The 18967-nt window shown below is 55.2% G+C and overlaps 1 protein-coding gene across 1 annotated transcript; it reads left to right on the forward strand.

Moving 5' to 3' along the window:
* Positions 1-3966: 3966 nt before the first annotated feature.
* Positions 3967-17735, forward strand: PYGM (glycogen phosphorylase, muscle associated). The gene is made up of 20 exons (XM_014577808.4): positions 3967-4315; positions 6788-6889; positions 7014-7092; positions 7682-7785; positions 8108-8239; positions 8909-9020; positions 9361-9443; positions 10065-10208; positions 10552-10644; positions 10799-10945; positions 11349-11512; positions 12198-12312; positions 12662-12763; positions 12968-13115; positions 13511-13569; positions 13682-13823; positions 14422-14629; positions 14957-15091; positions 15524-15590; positions 16198-17735. Exons 1-20 carry the CDS (start codon positions 4073-4075, stop codon positions 16348-16350), a joined length of 2532 nt encoding a protein of 843 aa, XP_014433294.3. The 5' UTR covers positions 3967-4072; the 3' UTR covers positions 16351-17735.
* The last annotated feature ends 1232 nt before the right edge of the window (positions 17736-18967 follow it).

Raw genomic sequence — 18967 nt, forward strand, 5'->3', positions numbered from 1 at the left:
TGATCCCATTTCAAAACAAGCCCAAAATGAATTCTGTGTGTTTTTCCTCAGCAATGCCTGTAGGCAAACTAGGAATGGGACAATGGGAGTGTGGAACCAAAGCCTGGGGCAGGGGCAACCTGTGGAGAGGGACCTGCTGTTGTCCACTTTCCGAGTGAGTGTGGTCCACTATGCCAGGACAGTCAGGAAGTCTGCCTTACCATCCCACTTGCATCACTGACTGGGAGCACCAGAGGTAAGCCTGTGCCCCAACAATCCCCTGTTTCAGCCCGTCCTCCCCCTCCAACTAGAAACCTTTCCTGTACCCCAAACACATAATCTCCAGCCCCATCTCATAGCCTGCACCCCTAGACAGAGCCTGTACCCCACCTCCATTCCTCTGTCCAGAGTCCCCAATCGTACTGAACCCTTCTGCCCAAACCCAACATCTCTGGCCCTACCCCAGAGTCCACACCCCTAGGCAAAGCCTTCACACTCTCCCTCTCCCCAAACCCTTATCCCCACAGCCCCACCCTGGAGCCTGCACTCTAGTCAAAGGATATAATTATGCTGAGTCATGGGCATCAACAAATTTCTTCAACTGGGCCATGAGGAAAAAATTTGAAAATTTGCTTTAAGTTCTGATAAGAAGCTGCATACCAAATGTGGTGGTCCTAGCTCTTGTAGTTTGGGAGGAGTTCTGAACAAACAGACTCACAGATAGACAGTCAGACATTTCTAAAATATGTATATAGATACATATACTCCCCATAGCTGTAGCCACAATGCTTTAAAATGACATCCCAGCAGTACTGCATTATTACAAGGAACTTCATTCTGGATGAGAAAAGTCCTGGTAACCTTGGGAAAATGGGAATACGAAAAAGGGGACCAGTAGGAAAGAAAGACCCTGATCTCCTGGCCTTGCCTTCTAAATGCAAAGGGGACAGGCTTACAGTACTGTCTGTTCAAAAAAACCCCAACTTCTGAGTAATAATGGCGTGGGAAGCTCCCCCGTGCTCCTTACAAATGTGTGCAGACACACTGATACATCCTCACCCACTCAGGCCTGCACATACACACTCATGGATGCACAAACACACAATACTTACACACATTCATGCACTCACAGAATAAGGATCTAAGAACTGAGGCTCCTCGAACTGCATGCCAGAAATAGAAATTGATATGACAGGGCAATCTTTCCTTGCCTGATCCCTTCTTAGGGGTGAAGGGAAAAATAGCACAAGGTTAGCGCACAGATCTTTTCATAACTCATCTCTTCAGGGGAGGTTTTATTCCCAATTGATTATTCATTAGGGGGAGGATCTTGCCTTAGATTCTATTTGGGGGCTTTTAATCTCTTTTCATGGGCAAAAGCAGCGAGGAGTCCTGTGGCACCTTATAGACTAACTGAAGTGTTGGCGCATAAGCTTTCGTGGGCAAAGACCCACTTCGTCAGATACGTGCATCTGACGAAGTGGGTCTTTGCCCATGAAAGCTTATGCTCCTACACTTCGGTTAGTCTATAAGGTGCTACAGGACTCCTCACCGCTTTTGCAGATTAAGACTAACATGGCTACCCCTCTGATACTTTTCATGGGCAATGGTTCTAATCCAGTTCTAATGGGGCACTGTCTTTTAGGCCGAGGAGAATAGGATATGGGCCTTTCCCCTCTAAAAGATGCTGATTTATTTATGGCCCCAAGGTGGGTGCCCAGTGGGGAATGGGATATGTGGTTAATTTCCCTGTAGGGGTCACTGGTTGTGTTCCAGGCCCAAGGCAGTGGACTGACTGGATCTGGCATCGGATTAGAGGTGGACTCTTGAGTTTGCAATAATTTAAGTGTGCAAATAGGTATGCGAAGTGAATGCTGAGTTGTCAGTGTCATGTTATAACCCTGACTGTTGGATACTGTCCTAAGGGCCTGACCCCCTGCAGTGGAGAGCAAGCTGTCCAGCCCATCCTGCCACACTCACAGCAGTGACGATCAAGCTCACACATTAAAAATAATGGGGTAGCTACTGCAGCTGGGGCAGAAACTTGTGCTAGCCACCTCAGCTCTAACCTAGAGGCCTGGGAAACTGAGCTGCTGCCCAAGTTGCAATGTCTGTGCACTAGCATGAGCCTGTCAGTCTAGGCTGGGCCAGTTACTCCTGCTGTATTGTAGACATACCCTAAATGTGCAAGCGCACATCTGTAATCGCCTCCTGCCCTCCAGCATCAGTAGTTTGTGTGCATGATGCTGTGAAATGGAAACAATTCATACTCAGCAGCACATGAGGCCTGGGAGCCTTTCCTCTGGTTTCAACATTTTGCCAATAGGAAAACAAGGGCACAGAGAAGGGAAGTACGGGTCATGAAGGGTAAACATGGTAGGGCCAGGGAGGGAAACCAGACATCCTGCTTCCCAGCATCCTCTACTCCAAGCTACTAGGTCCTACTTCTCTCCCAGAGCTGAGGCTAAAACCCAGGAGTCCTCTTTGCCCCCTTTGCCTTAATTCATTATGTACTACTTGCCTTCCAGAGATGGGAACAGAACAGGAGTTTTGGCTCTTGGTCCCCGCTCCTTCTGTAACCATTGGAACATAATCCCCTGACCCAAAAGACAAGCTCCCAATCCTAAACCAAGCTATTTATAAAAAACAAGAAACAACAAATAGGTACCTAACAATCATACAGATACACATCAATGATAAATCTTGAGTTACCTCATATTTTCTGAGTGTCTAGGACACCGAGTGTTTTGAGATCATGGGTGCTTTGGCTAAGTGGAATTCTCCCCCTATCGTTTATTTGACTCCATCCTTAATCTAATTACAACCCAGTCTAATTACATCTTCTTGCTTTATGATTCTTTCTATTCATTCCCTTCTATTATTATTCTAATTTCACCATAACATTCACTGCCTGCTTTCTTGCTATTCCATTGCCTCCTGCTAACACAATTGCTCGGTTGTTCTTACCCACTAATTTTCATTGTCTCAGCTGCTAATTAATTTGAAAATCATTACATAACAATCAAAATTAATATCCTAGCCACCAAGAGCAAAGACGTACTCCCAGACACTCTGTGTACGTTGCCACTGTGCTTGGGCTGAGGTTTGAACCAAAGGCCCCCTTCCATCTACACACAAGTCCATTGGACTTTGGTCAGCAGCCAGTCAGCACCTGGCCTCTGGGCCTGCTCAGGGGTGGGCCAGAGCCCAAATCCTGCCATGCCTCTGGTCCAAGGCCTGACATTTTGCTGTGTGGATAAACCTGCAGGGTTGGATGAGCAATGCAGTGCACAAGGGGATAAGGGATGGAGATAGGCAGGCATGTTGTGAATGGGGATGAATACATAGATGGATACAGTATATGCAGCTGGAGAAGCATGTCCTGGGAGGGAAGGTTATCTAGAGCATGAGTATGGGGCTAAAGAGAGACCAATTTCACACAGAGAGGAGGCTAGGGCAGGAGAGCTTATGAAGTACTGTTTAGTATTATATTAGTCTATGTCATGACTATAGTAGGAGCTTTTTACTAGCCCTTCCTTCCTACTGTCGTGATTAACCTCCTCTGTCAGTGCCGGTGCGAGCCCAGTGGGGCCAAAAGCAGCAATATCTCCTTCCCCTCACAAGGCTAGTGATTAATAGGGATCCCCTTGAGATGCTTTTGGCCTTAAGCAATTGCTTAGTCTGCTTAGGGCCCTGCTCGCTTTTTTAATTTCACCCCCACAACTCTGCAGCCCAGAGGGCCCCCAGCGAAGGAGATTTTCAGAGGGGAGAGGGCCGGATCAGATAAATAATTGATAAGACAAGGGAGGAGCCTCATGAGCCAGAAGGCGGAGCGAGGATTTCCCCCTCTCCCTCCCGGCCTGGAGGAGGGGCTCATGAATAATGCACCAAGCTGGCTGGGTTAATAATACATGAGGGGAGGGGCTTCGGGCGCATTTGCTGCAGCAAGCGGGCTGGGCGGCGCAGAGAGCCCAGCTTGTTGGTGTTCCTCTCGCTCGCCCGGCTCCCCGGTGCCGCAGTGCCAGGGCCTTCCCGCCTCCGTGTGAAAGACCCGCCGTGCGCACAGAGCTCGGGCCGCGCGGGAAGCTGCAGGATGTCGCGGCCGCTGTCGGACTACGAGAAAAGGAAGCAGATTAGCGTGCGGGGCCTGGCCGGGGTGGAGAATGTCACCGACCTCAAGAAGAACTTCAACCGGCACCTGCACTTCACGCTGGTGAAGGATCGGAACGTGGCCACCCCCCGAGACTATTACTTCGCCCTGGCGCACACGGTGCGCGACCATCTGGTGGGCAGGTGGATCCGCACCCAGCAATACTACTACGAGAAGGACCCCAAGGTGGGTGCCTGGGGGGCGCCCGTGGGCGCAGTGGAGAGGGGCGTCTGGGGCCCGGCTGGAGAGAGCACGGGGTGCCCTGGAGCGCGGGTGCCGGCTAGCTGTACGTTGGGGATGTGGGAGTGCCCGGGGGCGCACAGAGGCAGGGAGCGATCAGCTCCCTACCGCTGCTGAAATGCCTGCCAGGGAGCCGCGACCGAGAGAAGGCTCGGGTCACAGTAGCGGTGTCAGGTGAGAGATTCCGAGGTGCAGGGTGTGCGAGGGGCAAAGGATCAGGCAGGAGGGGTGCCAGAAGGGGCTGGCACAGAGGGCACCTGGGCAGCTAGCAGTACTGGCAGGAAAAGGGCAATGAGGCAGGACAGGGGACAAAGCTAGGGGATGGGACAGCAGAGGGGCTAATGGCAGTTGCCAAGCCAGGGGGCGTCTGGTGTTGGTTGAGTCCCTTGCTCTAGGAGGATTGGGAAGGGGGCAGTGGATGACTCTCAAATCAATAATCCCTTCCCATCTGTAAGCCAAGTCCTTGTCTTCTGACACCTGGCAGCCAGACTCCAGAGCTGGGATCCCCTGCGCTAGGTGGGCTCAGCGTGTGTGCCATGAAGGGTATAAATACGAGCTGTACTGCCGCCACTGGGTGCTCCAGACCCTTCTTCAGCTCGGGGAGCAAAGGCCTGGGCTGTTGACACTGAAGGACTTGGGATCAGCCCAATAGGCCCATCCACCCCCTAGTTCCCTCCTTCCCTATCCCCATCCAGAAAGATGGCTGATGGCTTACAGGACAGTCCCCCTGGCTAGTTGTGGGGGGCAGTGGGAACTGAGCAGAGCCTGAAGGCTCCCTCCATGGTGGAAAGGGATTGGTTCTGCCTCTCTCACCTGGAGTGTCCCCAAGGCACTGGGCTAGCTTTCCTGCCACAGGGACAGTGTGCCCAGGGCTGGCTCTTTCTGGTTGATCAGAAGGGCTGGGGGAGGGGGCACCATTGTCACTATCTGAGCTTGGTGTCTCACAACCCCCGTGGAGCTGGCATGGGGGGATGTAACTCATGGGGTGGTTCCTTCAGAGGCCCGGGTGAGATCTCCGACCCACTTGCCCTCCCCAGCCACTTCTGCTTCTGCCTTTCCTCCACCCTGCACTCCCTCTGCTGCCCCTGCCTTTCCCCTCTCCCCGCACATCGCCCTCAGGCCCTCTGCTCCCCCATGTTCTTCCTCCTCCATTTATTCTGGCTGTTCTCCCTCAACGTTCTGCTTCCTCATCCCCCCTCGTTCTTCCCTTCCCCTCCCCAGGCCTGTGTGTGAGCGTCTTGGCTGTGATTCACCCCTCCTAGGCCCCCTCACCGATCCCTGGCTACCCCCAAGTCCTGGGTATGTGTGAGCCAGGGAGTCAACACAAACCGCCTCTCAGAGACCTGCTTTTGGGCTGAGGAGCTAAGCCAGGGAATCACAGTGGGGGGATCATATGAGGGGGTTGCAGGCCATTAATCCCCTTTCTGTTTTGGGAAGTGGGGGAGGGAGGTAGCAGTGGCTAGATGTTTGTGCCAGTATGAGCAGATATGAAGAGCTAGTGGAGACACTTCATGGCATGCTGGGTAATGGGGGGTCCTCCAAGGGGGAGCTAGGGTTGCAGGAGAGGTTTTGGGCTGGGGGCAGTAGGTTTGGGGGGACAGGTTTAAAGGATGAAGGAAGCTGGCAATAGGAAACTGGGCCTTTGCCCTCTAGGGGGTGCTACCTGTGATCCAGCACCAGGGCAGAGAGACTGGCTGGCTCAGTGGAGGGAGGGGGGCAGGGCAGAGAAGGGGATATGAGACCTGTCCTCTCTAGGAGATGTTGGCTGTAATCCAGCACCAGGACAGGGGCACCAGCTGGCAGAGGGGGGCAGGAATGGGATATGAGACTGGCTGTGACCCAGACCTGGGGAAGGCAGTGGCACATGGGGTCTCTCCCCAGAAGTGACAGGTAGTGGGGGGGAATCTCTGCTCTCAAGGCCCCCAGTTCTGATCCTATCTCAGCATCCTGGTGGGGGCACAGTCTGGTTAAATTTAGCCCTGTCTGACATTTTGCTGTTGACTTTTGCCATTTAATCTGAGCAAGAGCTTGTGTCAGCGCAGGGAGAGGGAGGGCTGGGACACTGGATAGGCGCAGCGGCTGCATACCTGAGATGGGCTGACATAGCATGGCTGATGTCCGCCTATGCTCTCCCTAAAGGTTAGCTGGGCATCTGTAGGCCCCAGTAGCCACCCCTATACACCTGCCCGCTGCTTGCTTCCCTCTGCCCCCCTCAAGTGTCCTGCCCCAGTACAGTGGCAACTGGGACATGTCCTTTAGGGGGTGTGGACTTCAGTCCAGCCCCAGGGTGGGAGACTAGTGTGCTCAGTGCACCGGGGAATGGGGCATGGGGCCTGTTTCCTGGAGATGGAGCTAACAGGCTCCTCAACCCTCCCCAACCCTGTCTCTGCTCCCTCACTTATCTCCCCCTCTCCTCAGCGGATCTATTACCTCTCGCTGGAGTTCTACATGGGCCGCACACTGCAGAACACCATGGTGAACCTGGGGCTGCAGAATGCCTGTGATGAGGCCACCTACCAGGTACTCCAGGGTCCAGTGGGGGAGGGAGATCCTGTGATGGGGCAATTGGAGTGGGGAGAGGGCTGGGTGAGTGGGGGAGGTGGCTAATCTCCCCTAACACTCTTTTTTTTTCCTGCCCCCACAGCTGGGCCTGGACATGGAGGAGCTGCAGGAGATCGAGGAGGATGCAGGGCTGGGGAACGGGGGCTTGGGGCGCCTGGCAGGTGAGGGGAGCCAATTTGGCAGCCACTGAGCCTGACTGCCCTGTGTGCCCAGGGCCAGGAGAGCCCCAGCACGTCCCTGGCCCCGCAACATGCATCCAGACCCTTGGCCCTGCCTCCCAATACTGCCCGGCAACATTCACCTAGACCCCAACATGGCACCCTGGAATGCACCCAGCTCTTTGACACTGCCCCTGGCCTCTCAACGCTGCCCCCAACACGCTTCTGCTCCCCTGACTTGGTCCTCCACCATGCACCTGCCCCCCCCAGACACTGCCACCTGACACTGCCTCTTGACATGCACCCAGCACCCTGACACTGCCCCTACAACTAGTACCAGGCCCCTGACATGGCCCTGTGGCATGCATCTGTCCCCCTGACAATGCCCCCCAGTATGCACTCACCCCCCCGACATGCTCCTGGCCCCCAAACACTGCTCCCCGCTACACTCTTGGCCCCCCACCCCACATCTCTTCTGCCTGCCATCCCTGTCCATTTGCCTGCCCCTCTGATTTGGCTGTTACTGCAGTAACCCCCCCATCTCCTGTATGTCTGTCTGTAATGCTCAACCCCCACTCTTCTTCCCCCTCAGCCTGTTTCCTGGACTCCATGGCCACCCTGGGACTGGCCGCCTATGGCTATGGCATCCGCTACGAATTTGGCATCTTCAATCAGAAGATCTCTGGGGGCTGGCAGGTGGGTCATGCCCCTCAAGTGCAGGTCTGGGATAGGGGTCATTCCCCAGGGGTAAAGGTGGGGGGTCAGGTAAGCAGGCAGGGCACAGGAGGGATGTGAGGTGGAGCAGCTGAGTTGCCCTCAGTATGGGGTAGGAGAGGCCGGGCAGGGGGTTGTTCAGGGGTCCTCGGTGCAGAGGCAGCAGGTGCCGCAGGGTCAGGGGGATCCCAGCAGGGGATAGGTCTTGGATAGCTGAGCTGCTTAAGGGTGAGTGAGAAGGGATCCTAGGTGGGGGAGGAGCAGGTTGGCACTAACCCCTCCTGCTACCACCCTCCCTTGGCAGGTGGAGGAGGCTGATGATTGGCTGCGCTATGGCAACCCCTGGGAGAAGGCCCGGCCTGAGTACATGATCCCCGTACACTTTTACGGGCGCGTGGAGCATGGGTCAGATGGCACCAAGTGGGTTGACACACAGGTGAGTCTGGGAGGCCTCAGAGTGGCCAGTGTGCAACATTGCACGAGTGAGTGATGAGTGTGCATTAGCACAACAGTGATGCTGCCCAGGAATGCATGTATATCTACATGAGGGACTGGTAGGCAGGCGTGTCAATGAGTGGTGAATGTGCATCTATGGGTGTGCATGAGCGTGTGTCCTTGGGCACGAGGGAGGGTATGTTCACATGCATGGTCATTGGTGCAGGAGCTGTGTGCATGGAGGTAGAGATGCATTCACAGGCCTTTGCACATAGCAATATGTAGGTTTGCTGGAGTGTGCATTGCAAAGCTGGAATGGGCATTTCCATGCAAGTGTGAGCTCCCTCTGCAACAGGGACGTGGGTGCAGCACAAACCTTTGCATAAGCGCCTCCATACATGTGCAATTGCCCAGACGCGCAGGACCATTGCAGGCTCATTCACTAGCCTGACAGAACCTAGGCAGGGAGCCAGGACACCTGGGCCCTTTCCCTGATTCGCTGGGGGAGGGGGGGATTCAGTTCGTCTGTTTGTTCTTTAGTTTCCCACCTGTACAAAGTAGGAGGGGAGGGCATTATGGGTTGTCAGTCCTGGGAAGGCTGGGGTGGGCTCTCTGCTCTTCATGCCCACCGGGTGCTGCGGCTGGCGCTAACCCTGCTGTCCTTTGGCAGGTGGTCCTGGCTCTTCCCTATGATACACCTGTTCCTGGTTACCGCAACAACACTGTCAACACCATGCGCCTCTGGTCTGCCCGGGCCCCCAACGAGTTCAACCTCAAAGACTGTGAGTGAAGTGGGAGTCCCTCAGGCCAGGCAAGGGTCTGTGTCTTGGCAGCATCCAAGGGAGCCAGGCAGTCAGACCCTCTCTGAGCAATGCGGGGAGACAGTTACTGAAAACTGGGGTGGGGGTTCAGCATGAGGCAATCTCCCTTCCCCGTCGGTATTGCCCCAACACCACCCCACTATGAAGAGTCCCTGTATAAACAGCCTCTCCCTCCCCCATGTCCCTCCCTAGAGCTGGCTCCAGAGTTGCTGGGTAAAGGATCGCTCCAGAGATGGCTGCATCTCAGCACTGAGCGAGGAACCCCTGTGTGAACTAAGACCATGTTCTCTTTCTGCCGCAGTTAACGTTGGTGGATATATCCAAGCCGTGCTGGACAGGAATTTGGCCGAGAACATTTCCCGTGTGCTGTATCCTAATGACAATGTGAGTAGCTCCCTCCCCACCCACTCCAGGGCTCCCTGCATTCACTGCAGGGTTTCCAGGGATGAGGGGAGGGGAGCCAGTCCTTTAAGGAAACAGAACTGGAACATGGCTTATAAATGAGGGGGAGTCTGCTTCCACACTCAGTCCCTGATTCCTGTGCCAGGGATAGGGCTCAGCGCATCAAGCGGGTCTAAATCTCATTAGCCAGGAGGGTCGACTATTGGGTAAAACTGTCATTTCCCTCTGCCCCCGAATCCCTGCCCCAGAGATGTGTCCCAAATGTTACCCTCTTCAAGGTCTCCAACCATGTGGGACCCTAGGTGGGAGAGTGAAACACCCCCTGTCAAATGCTTGGGGGTGGGGAGTTATCGCAGTGGGGGCTGGGAGACACGATTCCTGGGTTCCATCCCCTGCTCTGGGAGGGAATTGGTGCCTAGTGGCTAGCGAAGGGAGCTGGGTAGTCAGGACTCCTGGGTTCTAGTCCCAGGTCTGCCACTACTTACCCTATGCCGTGGGCAGGGGTCACAGAGAGCCCCTGCTGTATCGGAAGCCATTGGCCTATTCTGAGGTTGGGATTGGGTTGGTGAATGCCCCATTCTCACTTGCCCCTGCTCTGTGCAGTTCTTCGAGGGCAAGGAACTGCGTCTGAAGCAGGAGTACTTTGTGGTGGCAGCCACTTTGCAGGACATCATACGCCGCTTCAAATCCTCCAAGTTTGGCAGCAGGGACCCCGTCCGCACCTCCTTTGATGCCTTCCCTGACAAGGTACCGGCCTCTCCAGCAGAGGGCACTGTGGGGAGTGGGGTGGGAATACTGGCTGTTGGGGTCTGCCCAACTTCTCCCAGCGGGGGGAGAGGGGGCAACATAGGGAGTAGGACAGCTACTCCAGCCCCACCTTGGCCCAGCAGGGGGTGCTGTGGGAAGCATGGCATGAGTGCTGGCTGTGCCAGGAGCTCCCAGCCACTCCAGGCCTGGCCTTGCCCAGCAGGGGGTGCTGTATGGAATGGAGCAGGTATTGGCTCTGGGGGCCATTCCAGCCATGGCCTCTCATGGCTAAACTCATGCGTCCTTTGTCACTGGTGGTCTGAGCTTTGCCCCTCTCCTGTAGGTTGCTATCCAGCTGAACGACACTCATCCCTCCCTTGCCATCCCTGAGCTCATGAGGGTGTTGATTGATACTGAGAAACTGGACTGGGACAAGGTAAGGGCCAGGGGTATTTATATGTGACATCAACAGCTCTGTGCTACAGGGACCAGATGTTGTAGTTTTGCTGTAGAAGAGCCCTTGTGTCCCACCCCAGAGGTGGTTGCATCTCTGGACTGAGCTGGGCAACCTCTCATGTTGTCTCTTCCAGGCCTGGGACATCACAGTGCGGACCTGTGCGTACACCAACCACACAGTGCTGCCTGAGGCCCTGGAGCGCTGGCCTGTCCATCTCTTGGAAACCCTCCTGCCCCGGCACCTGGAGATAATCTATGAAATTAATCAGAGGTTCCTTGATGTAAGCTCTGCCCCAGGGTGGGCTGGGGCTAATCCAGAGGAGAAGTCCCCCTCCCTCCATAGGTGACAGGAATTGGAATGTGCTGGGATTCCTGGTTTCTGTCCCCAGCCCTGGGATGGGAGTAGAGTCTAGTGGTTTAGGGCTGTGGCTGCTATCCAAACTCTGCAGATGATTCACATGTGCTCTTGCTGGGGTGAGGTTGAGAAGGGAGTTAAATTTGGGGTGTGTGAGCTGGGAGGGAGCCAAGGGCATTTGGGATTGGGTCCCACTGGGGGAGCAGGGTGAGTGCCTGGGGCTGGGACAGTGGGGAACCTCTCATTTTCCTCCTGGGGGGCTCAGTTGTGGCGCCTCTTTCTGGGTGTGCCTGCTCCATCTGGATTCTGCCATTCTCTCTCCCCCGCAGAAAGTCTATGCCATGTTCCCTGGGGACCACGAACGGCTGCGGCGCATGTCCTTGGTGGAGGAGGGGGGAGCCAAGAGGATCAATATGGCTCACCTGTGTATCGTAGGCGCCCACGTGATCAATGGGGTTGCCCGCATCCACTCCGACATCCTCAAGAAGACTGTGTATGTGCCCTGCCTCTTGCCATGCTTCATCCCCTCACTGTCCCTACAATCCCCTTGCCCCTGCCACTCCCATTCCTTCTCCTCCTCTTCATTCCTTTCCTCTTTTTTCCCCTCTGTTCTCTTTTCCATCTTTCATTTTTTCCAATATCATTCTTCCCTCTTTTCCTCCCATTCTTGTACTCTTCCCTCTTCTTTTCCCTTTAATTTATTCTCTTCATTCCCTTACCTTTCTCTTGCTCCTTCCTGTTTCACTGCATCATACCCACTTTCATTTTTTTTCATTCATTCACTTCTTCCATTTTTTTTCTGTCCTGTAGCTGTGTTCCTATACATTTCCTTCTTTCTTTCATCCCCTTCTTTCTTTTGCTCCACTTTTGTCCCTTTGTATTTTTCCTCTTTCTGTTCATTTTCATTCCTTCATTGTTTAATTCAGTTTCCGGTTCTTCCATTTGTGTCTTTCTTCTTTTGTTCTCTTCCCCTCATTTCCCCCAGTTCATTAATTTCCTCTCTTGTTCATTTCTTTTCTCTCCCATCGATTCTTGCATTTGTTTTCTCTCTCTTCCTGCTCCTTTGCCCTTTTGCCTTGTAGTTTGGTTTTGGTGCTGCTTTGATTCTTTCCCTCCTTGTCCCTCTCATCCACTGGTTTCCTTTTTTCATTCCCCTTCTCTGCCCTCCTCTCTCGCAGTTTCAAGGATTTCTATGAGTTCGAGCCGCACAAATTCCAGAATAAAACCAATGGCATCACTCCTCGGCGCTGGCTGGTTCTGTGCAACCCTGGGCTGGCTGAAGTCATAGCCGAGGTGAGCACGGACCCGGGGGGGGGGGGGGCCTGGAGAGGGGGAAGGCTCCTTAGGGGTGATGTTCAGGGATGGGATTGGGGGGGTTCGGAGGATGCACCAGACAGTGTGGGATCTTTGGAGGATACCATTCAGAGTCTGTGGGGTTGACAGACAGTGAGGGAAGTTTGAGGGGGGGGGGGCAGGCTGTCATGTGAGGACAGGGGGCTCTGTGGGATGGGGGATGCTACATACAGACAGGCAAGGGGACAGGATGGACACCTCTCCTTTGCCTTGCCCTGGATAGTCAGAGGGAGGGGTGACTACCCGCTCTCCTGTGCTAGGCCTGGCTCTGACCCTCCTCTCTCCCCAGCGTATCGGGGAGGAGTACATCTCTGACCTCGACCATCTGAAAAAACTTCTGGCTTTCGTGGATGACGAGGGATTCATCCGGGATGTTGCCAAAGTTAAACAGGTACCAAGATGGGGCAATAGGGCCTGGGGGCCTTTTTCCGCTGCAGCACGCTGACTCTGATGTGACACTGGGGTGGGGAAATGGAACCTGGGGTGTCTCCCCTCGGCGGGGGTGGGTGGGGGGAGGCATTCCGGCTGTGATCTGGCCCCAGGCCCCGGGATGGAGTGTGGGGCCTAGGTTCCCATCTCTGCTTTCCTGCACCAGGAGAACAAGCTGAAGTTCGCCGCCTATCTGGAGAAGGAATACAATGTGAAGATCAACCCCAACTCCCTCTTCGACGTGCAGGTGAAAAGGATCCATGAGTACAAGAGGCAGCTGCTCAACTGCCTCCACGTCATCACCCTCTACAACCGTGAGTGCAGACTCCTGTCATCCACCAGGGCTGGGGATCAAACCCACGGTCTTGACTGCCAGCTGCTGCTCTAACCACTAGTCTCCACTTCCCTCTTGGTTGCCATCCCCAACAGCCAGACCTAGAATTGGAGTAGGAGTCAGGCCCAGAGGCTGCAGCAGGAATTGGTAGCCAAGAATCAGAGCAGAAGGTCTGAGCTAGGTCAGCTGGGACGGGGCAGGGCCTGGGCTAGGCAGGGGCTATTGCTGTCAGTGGCAAAGGCTTTGAGCAGCTGCTGTCCGGCTGCTGGTCTTCTGAGCCAGTCTGTGGACTCTGCCCAGCTACAAGCTGCACTTGCTGGCCCTGCTCCCTGGCACACCCGCCCTGACTTTGCATCTCTCCCCATTCCCCTGCAGGGATCAAGAGGGATCCCAACCAGCAATTTGTGCCACGAACTGTCATGATTGGCGGCAAGGTGAGACCTGGGGGAAGCCCACCCGTCCTGGTGCTGCCATGGCTTGGTGGGAGGTGAGGGCTGGGGGCTAGGCCACAGTCTCACCCTCCTTCCTCTTCCCCCCGCCCCACAGGCTGCCCCTGGCTACCACATGGCCAAGATGATCATTAAGCTGATCACGGCCATTGGGGACATTGTCAACAACGACCCCGTCATCGGTGACCGCCTCAAGATGATCTTCTTGGAAAACTACCGCGTCTCCCTTGCTGAGAAGGGTAGGAAGGCTGTGACCTCTGACCCTGCTATCCTCCCCCCGTACTCCCCACCACTGTCCCATATCAGACCAGAGGCCCATCTATGCCGCAGCCAACTTCTGATTCCGCTATTTTCCCACCAAGAGCAGCAGGAGATCCCTAAAAGTTGGGAGAACCATCTGCACCCAAAGGGTGACTCCGCCCCTTGTGCTCCCTCCTCTCCTTGAGATGTTGCCCCACCCCACGCTGCCCAATCCCCCAAGACCATGTTCCTGCTCGCTCATCTCTGACCCCTCCCCCTCTTGCTCACCCTAATGGCAGGTAAAAGATGGGGAGCATGGACCCCTGGGTTCCCCCCCATTCTGGCACTCTGTCTCCCACCCCAGATCAGGTCAATGGAGCATCTTTCCCTTGTGGCCTCCTCTGATGTCTAGCCCCCCTTCCCCCACACCAGTTCAGGGCTGGGTCTAGCCCACATGGCAACCTCTGACCCACATTACTCACCTGCCCCTCCCCCCATCATTACTCCAGATCAGGCACATGGGCCTTTTCACACCCCCCCCCCCCATTGTGACCTCTGCCCTCCCATCCCAGCCCTCTAATCCCATCTCTCCCATAGTGGTCCCTGCGGCTGACCTGTCCGAGCAGATTTCCACAGCTGGCACAGAGGCCTCAGGCACCGGTAACATGAAGTTCATGTTGAATGGGGCACTGACCATCGGCACCATGGATGGTGCCAACGTGGAGATGGCGGAGGAAGCGGGCGAGGAGAACTTCTTCATCTTTGGCATGCGGGTGGAAGACGTGGACGAGATGGACAGAAAAGGGTGGGGGCTGGGCTCCTCCTCCCCCACCCCCCGCCAAGCCCCATCTCATGCCCCCTTCCCTGCCACTGGATTCACGCTTTACCTACTCTACTCACTCCAACCTAGCTGCCAGAATCTGCTCCGCTGCCTGGATCTCCTGCCCATGCCACTGGGGTTTCAGTTGGGGGCTGGTGGGGAAGCCAGGTTGGGCAGGAGGCTTGGGAAGTCCTCTGGGGGGGCCTGGCTGGGTGCTTCTGATGTGGAGGGCGGAGGAAGCCCTGCAGCTACACCAGGCTGGGGCAAAGCCATGATCCTGAGGTAACCTTCCCTCCTTCACCTCCCCTCCAGTTACTGTGCTAAAGACTATTATGACCGCATCCCAGAGCTCCGACAGGTGATCGACCAGCTGAACAGCGGCTTCTTCTCCCCCAAACAGCCCCAGCTCTTCAAGGACATTGTCAACATGCTGATGAACCATGACAGGTGAGGGGCTCTGGGGAGACAGAATAAGGGCAAAGGCAGCTAAGTCTGGTGGGGGGGTGGTGGGAGGGGGCTCTCTTCAGTGCTTAATTTGCAATGGAAGAGGCACGAGGCTCACGAGGTGCCAGGCCCCAGGGCAGGGGCAGGAAGGAGAACCGCACAGGTTAAGCACTGACTCTACCAGCTCTACAAGGGGAGAAGAGTCTGGTGATTTGGGGGGCAGGGAGTCAGGACTCCTGGGTTCTGTTGGCGCAAGTGCACCCATAGTGAGGGAAAGCTGAGGCAGTGGCATAGGGGTTCCCCAGCGCTTTGGGTGTCTGCTTCTGGCTGTACACTCAGAGAGGCACCCAGTATCCATCTCGGCTGTGGGCAGCAGATGGCAGCATGAGCCAGGACCCCCAGCTTGATGCCCTCCTGCTTCCCCCCCTGCTCTAGGTTCAAAGTCTTTGCGGATTATGAAGCCTACATCAAATGCCAGGAGTCTGTGAGTGCCCTGTACAAGGTGAGCACGCGCCCCCTCCTGGCTGCCCAGGTGTACTGCACCGAGCTCTGCTGGGAGAGTGGGGTCAGTGGGTTAGAGGTGGGGGTAGGCTGGCAGATACCTGGGTTCTATTCCTGGGCATCCCGGCTCATCTCTAGGCCTTTCAATCCCAGAGAAGTACTGACCAGCACAGGTGAGAGCCCCATCCTGCAGGGTCACTGGAAGGGGGGTAGGAGTGCAGTCACAGGGAGAAATGGAAAGATAAACCCCGTTGAGCTTGGGCCTGATGGTTGGGCATTGGGAACGTGTGTGTCTGTCTGTATTTCCTTCTACTCTCATTTTTATTTAAAGTTATTCAAATTGTATTAAAGTCACTGGTAGATTCATCCACCCATCATCATTCTTTAGCTGTCCAGCCAGCCCTGTGCCCACCCCACCTCAGGCTGGTTGGCTGGCCCTGCTCCCGCCCTGCCTCTAGCCAGCCCCCGTAAATGCTGCCCCTCTATCCATTCCCATGTATGGCCGGCCAGCCCCATGGGCACTCATCCAGCTATACCATCTGGCCTGACCAGCCCCATCTCCCAGCAGTCCATGTGTGATTGTCACTGACCTGTGTTTCTCTCCCCAGAACACCAAGGAATGGACCAAGAAGGTCATTAAAAATATTGCCACCTCGGGCAAGTTCTCCAGCGACCGCACCATCGCGCAGTACGCCCGTGAGATCTGGGGGGTTGAGCCCACACGCCACAAAATCCCTGCACCTGATGATCCCCATGAATAGCCCCCCAGTGGCCTGCCTGCCTCTGCCCCCCAACCCCTTCCACCAGCCAAGCACCACCAGGTTCCAACAAATGACAGACAATGTGCTGGCTTCCTCCAGCCCAGACCATCTTCATCTCTCCCATTGTATGTGGGGACCCCTTCCCCTCTCTGCATGGGGATCCCCCTGCACCCTACCAGGAAGAACTGGCCATTAATTCCTGCCAAGTTGAGGATAAGCAGGGGGACATGTAGATTCCTGTCCGCTCCCAGATTCCATGGGGTTGAGAGGGTGAAGGCCAGAGAAATGGGATGTGGAGGGTTAACTTCCTCCTCCTCCTCCTCTCCCCCCTCCCCCCCATAGCATGGTATTTATTTAAGGGTGTGAAATCCTCCATTTTACTTCCCCCATCCAGCCCTTTAGGGGATGAACACCCAGCTGTGTTTTGGGACACACATGTTCTGTAGGTTAAAATCCCATGGTGCTCCATTTATTAACTAGGCCAAAGGTGTGGGAATTCCCTAGGAGAGGAACGGTTGGAATTGTCCTTAGCAGGCCCCCAGCACTGTGACCCCCTCCCTAGTGCATCACTTTGGCACCCTGCTCCACATCCCTCCCCCCCTTTGCGTGTGATTATCTGGGGTGGGTGCCTTGCCTTTGCTGCTCTGGTGTGGTTTTCAATTTGGGGGCGATCAGTCCTCCCCTATGGAGACTTTTAAAATAAACAGTCAATTCACACCCACACCCACACACTCACACAGAGCTTTGATATCTGTCTGCACAGCTGCAATCCCCTCCCCTCATTCGCCCCTAGGTGCGCTTTACCTGGTGCTAACCCCCAAGTAGCCCATTGCTTCCCCATGGAGAGTTTTGTTATTTTCTTCTTGGTTTGAGGAGCCAGCACGTGTGGGGGCCAGGACCCCTGGATTCCAGCCCAAGCTCTGGCAGGGGTGTAGGATCCAGTAGTTAAACCAAGGAGGGAGTGGGAATCATGATTCCTGGGTTCTCACCCAAGCCCAATGGCTGCACCTCAGTGAATGCTGTTTTGCCTGGGACATGCACCTTCTCTGCCATAGCCAAGGGAGCCCAGGTGTCCTGCCACATACTTGCTGGCTGTTTAGGGGGCATTTTTGTTTATAATTTAAAGAATCCTTTATAACTTATAGCAGGGCATCTGTGCAAATACCCAGTGACTTGCACCTCTTTTAATCATGGGTGGGTGAATGGAACATGCTGGGGATTTGTTGCTAATTATAATGACAGCCCAAATATGTGTGTCCCCGTTCCTGCGTACGCTGGATGGGAATCGAAGGAGCTGTGGGGTGTCCTGCTCCACTCCCCCCTTTCCCTGGCTGTGGAGGGCCTGGAGCTGGGAGCCAGCAATAAAGACAACACTCAACACCCTCTGCCTGTGTTGCTTTCTTCCATCCCCTCTCATGGGTCCCCCAACCTCAACCCCAAACTTGAGCTGTGCCACGCTGGGTGCTGCCTTGGAGCCAGGTTCTGTCCTGCTCTGGGAGGGCAAGGGGGACAGTGCTGTGACTTGACCTTCTCTTGGGCCAGTCCCTGCCCCACCTGCCAGAGCTGCCATTCAGGAGAGTGAGTGAAGGGGCCTAGGGAGGAGATGGAAGGGGGCAGGAACTACCCCTCCCAGTCACAACAGCTGCTCATTACCACCCGAGATGGGAATTGGTGCTAAAAATAGCTCCCCCAACACAAACATGGCAGCGGGGGAGGAGATTCCAAGTGGCAGGAAGGGTCTGGGGTCCTAGTGGGCTGGAGCAGGAGACTGGATGCCAGGATGCCTGGGTTCTATCTCCAGCTCTTAGAGGGTGGGGAGGGATTGGGTGCCAGGAGGCCTAGGTTCCTTGGTTTATGGCATTTTTATAACCTGTAAATGTAAAGGATTGTTCTTTTTTTATCACAACTCTAGGAGCATCCCCCCAACACTGCTCTCCTCCCGGCTCAGGGGTGAGGGAGCTGGCAGGCACTGACACCCCCCTTCAGGCAGCGGCGCTGCACTTAACCATAATTGGATCCAAGGCTGCTGGGAGCCGCAGTGATTAATTGGCATCACAGCAGGGCAGTGAGCCCACAGAGACACAAGCCAGAAGCCCTCCCACTCTGTGTGCATGCATGCACACAAGCACACACACAGCCAGTGTGTGCACACATCCACCCACCCGTGTGCATGCATACATGTGCGCATACACATGCACCCACCCACTTAGCCAGTATGTGCATGCACACCCCAGCAAGTCCATGCACGCGCGTGCACACACACACACACACACACACACACACAGTGTGCATGTACACACCCACCCAAGGTGGGCATGCACCCCCCCCACAGAGCCAGCATGTGCAAGCACACACACTGAGCCAGTACATACAGAAACACACACATGCTCTTGCACTCATGCTCTGACAACTCACTTAGCTGGGTCTTGGGTATGAACAAACACACACAGAAGCTCTCACACACTGCAGTGGCACTGCCACGCAGAAAATCACACATTATATATATGCTCTGCCAGCTCTTGCACATGTGCAGGTTTAAGCTGCATACTCCAGCAATTCCTGATATGTACATCAGGGGGTGCCAGAGAGCAAAGGAATAACTGTAGCAGGACCCCAC

This window comes from Pelodiscus sinensis, chromosome 11, assembly GCF_052426305.1.
Source record: "Pelodiscus sinensis isolate ZL-2025 chromosome 11, ASM5242630v1, whole genome shotgun sequence".
NCBI classification, from domain to species: Eukaryota; Metazoa; Chordata; order Testudines; family Trionychidae; genus Pelodiscus; species Pelodiscus sinensis.